The 3509-nt window shown below is 41.2% G+C and overlaps 1 protein-coding gene across 1 annotated transcript; it reads left to right on the top strand.

The window, feature by feature from the left end:
* The first annotated feature begins 432 nt into the window (after positions 1-432).
* Positions 433-1377, top strand: LOC102282427 (olfactory receptor 52K1). Its single transcript, XM_014482990.2, has one exon. The coding sequence runs from the start codon at positions 433-435 to the stop codon at positions 1375-1377; it is 945 nt and encodes a 314-aa protein (XP_014338476.2).
* Positions 1378-3509: the final 2132 nt, after the last annotated feature.

The following is a 3509-nucleotide window of genomic DNA, read 5'->3' as shown; positions in this document are numbered from 1 at the left end:
TTTATTTACCCAGACACCTAAGTCTGAGATTTATGAACAGAAAATTGGCTTTTATGATTGTGAGTTTAGCTTAATTATGCAGAAAAGGTACCAAGGTTTATTTTAAAGAAAATGAATTGGCTTAAATGTATTTTTACTTCTTTTTATCAGGGTATTTGACATCACCATGAACACAGAAAACACTAGCTTTTCTCTGTTCTTTTATGAAAATGTCTTGTGATATCCATTTTAATGATGTGTAATGTTCTATCTACTAAATGAGATTGAGCTCCTTGAGGGTAGAAATGTGGGTTATACTTCTCCATGTCTATGAGGACTAATACCTGATTTTGTTCAAGGTCCAGCAATGGAAATAAGGGCTAATGCTCCCAGGAAGTTTTACATAGGAGAAGTTACCTTGTAAAAACTGATGAAGGAGAATTTCCAGGAACCATGGCAGCCTCTAATATTACCTCAACCCATCCAGCTGCCTTCTTGTTGGTAGGAATTCCAGGTTTGGAGCACCTGCATGTCTGGATCTCCATTCCCTTCTGTCTTGCCTATACTTTGGCTCTTCTAGGCAACTGCACCCTTCTCTTCATTATTCGAGGTGATGCAGCCCTCCATGAGCCCATGTACCTCTTTTTGGCCATGCTAGCGATCATTGATCTTGTCCTCTCTTCTACAACACTTCCCAAAATGCTGGCTATTTTTTGGTTTAGAGATCGAGAAATCAACTTCTATGCCTGTCTGGTCCAGATGTTCTTTCTCCACTCCTTCTCCATCATGGAGTCTGCAGTGCTGCTGGCCATGGCCTTTGACCGCTATGTGGCCATCTGCAAGCCACTGCACTACAGCACCATCCTCACCGGGCCACTTATCACCAAGATCGGCTTGGCTGCTGTGACTCGGGCTGTGACACTAATGACTCCACTTCCCTTTCTGATCAGACGCTTCCACTACTGCCGAGGTCCAGTGATTGCCCACTGCTACTGTGAGCACATGGCCGTGGTAAGGCTGGCCTGCGGGGACACTCGCTTCAACAACATCTATGGCCTTGCTGTGGCCATGTTCATAGTAGTGTTGGACCTGCTCTTTGTTATTCTGTCTTATATCTTCATCCTCCAGGCGGTTCTACAGCTTGCCTCTCATGAGGCCCGCTACAAGGCCTTTGGGACCTGTGTGTCCCACATAGGTGCTATCTTGTCCACCTACACACCTGTGGTCATCTCCTCAGTGATGCACCGTGTGGCTCGGCGGGCTGCCCCGCATGTCCACATACTGCTTGCTATCTTTTATCTTCTTTTCCCACCCATGGTCAACCCCATCATCTATGGTGTCAAGACCAAGCAGATTCGTGATCATGTGCTGAGTCTATTCTGGAGGAAGAATGTATAGATATAAACTTTTTTTTCTTAAGCACTAGTCCTGAACCCATCAGTCCAGTGGATACTGAACTGAGATGGAGAGGAAAAACCTCAATAGGAAAATTTGAGTTTGGCAGTCCTCCAGTGTAAGTCCCATTCCTCACAAATCCAGTCAGATCAAACCAGGTATGTTCCTATAGTTTCATAGCAGAGGTCTGATCTATTCTTGTAGGCTCATCACATGCGTAAGGACAACATAAAGACCCTTCCAAAGCATTTCTGTCATCTAGGTGAAAGACAGTAGAAATACTGGCTGAGATTGGTACAAGAAGCTGAGATTTTGGTCAGTTCTTCATCTAGACTGAGGAATTGAAGCACAAATTTTAAGACCCATATGCCAATACCGCAACTAGTACTACTGAAATTGCCTCCAAATCCTTTCTGATAAGTGGACTTTAGCCTCTACCACTCTTTAGCCAACTACCACTCAATGTTATTAGCTCTACAGTTGAACAGCTCATGTCTAATGAGTCTTATTCCTCCCGTTGAGTCAGTTTCCGAATTCCTTTCAGACTCATACTAATGGCCAACTTTTTACTGAACACTTATCAGGTGTTTTCTCCTGACATCCATTTATACAAACATATCATCCTGTAACTAACTCTTCACATGTATATGTCTTTTGTCTCCAAAACCACTAATTGTAATATTTATTGAATGAGAGTTGAATACCATCTTTAGGCTATGAAATGTAGAAACAGTAATTAACATCATTCCATCATGAAGTTAAGACTTCTGAAGCTAGAGAAACAAGTTACAGTATGTAATTGTGGTAGGTTGAATTATTGTTCAGATATTTATTCTCTTGTCCCTCTACCATGGGAGGGATTTTTCTCACTCCAGAATGTTAAATCTTTGATATGGCCTGTGGAATTTAGTGGTCTTGAAATGTGCCACAATAATAAAAGATGTTAAAATGTGTCTGTAGCTTGGCTCAGTCATTCTCACTTTTCTCCTCTGCTTATAAGAATGATCATGCTCCCAGAGCTTTTTTTTTTTCACCCTAGACCAAGATGGAAAATATATATGAAGCAGATGTGAATCTGACTCACAGACTGGAATACAGCCACAGCTGACCCATAGTGTTCCTATAACATGAGCAAACATGATTTTGTTGTTTTGTTTGTTTGTTTTTTAGTAAACCACTTAGATTTGGGAGTTGTTTCATCACATAACCCAGGGAAAACTGACTGATGGAGTTGTGAGCTCTTGTTGCATTCCATCTCATAACAGTTCAAGACCAAATATTTAAAGAAAAGAAAATGCATTATTTTTTCTTCTATTATATCCTAAAATTGATACCACTTCTATTTATCTTTCTGCTTTGGTTTCTTATAATTGAACACTCCTTCAGTCAGTTCTTTGTAAAAGAATCTCATACCCAGTTTTCATGAAGGTCTCTTATACAACCATGTTCTTTTTTATTGTGATCTTTTTCTTCAGTAATAAGTTTCTTCAATTCTAAAAGCTAAGAAACCTGATAGTCTCTGAAAAAGCATTTCCAGGCCCATGTCATGTCGCAGCTTGCATCGTAGGCACACATGAAGAATGATGGTCTCAAGGATCTGAGTCAGCTACCCTGTCACAGTTTGATTACACTAGACTGCTTCCATCATGCAAGTGGGGAGCCAGTGTTTTGTTATTGAATAGACATTCAGGATATGGTTTTTCCTTCTCTGTATGCAATGCTTCCTCCAAACTTGTGTGAAAGTTGCTCATTCATGTTCAACTCTTTGCGACCCCATGGACTGCAGCCTGCCAAGGTCCTCTCTCCATGGAATTCTTCAGGCCAGAATACTGGAGTGGGTAGCCATTCCCTTCTCCAGGGGATCTTCCCAACCTAGGGATCAAACCCAGGTCTCCGGCATTGCAGACAGATTCTTTAGCAGCTGAGCTATCAGAGAAGCCCTCTTCTGAACTTATCTATGGATTTATAGAATGCCTTATCCACCATTATGATATTGCATTGCTTCTGGTAAGAATTCAGTTCATAGATGACATTAATGGTCCCATGTTCATGGAATTCACTAATGTTAATCATGTTTCCCTTCACCCTGAAGCAGCTAAATTTATAGGACAGTGGCATGGCCTTTTGAAGATAGA

Source organism: Bos mutus, chromosome 15 (assembly GCF_027580195.1).
Source record: "Bos mutus isolate GX-2022 chromosome 15, NWIPB_WYAK_1.1, whole genome shotgun sequence".
Classification (NCBI taxonomy): Eukaryota; Metazoa; Chordata; class Mammalia; order Artiodactyla; family Bovidae; genus Bos; species Bos mutus.
Note: the sequence above shows the minus strand (reverse complement) of the source record. Positions and strands in the feature narration are given on the sequence as shown.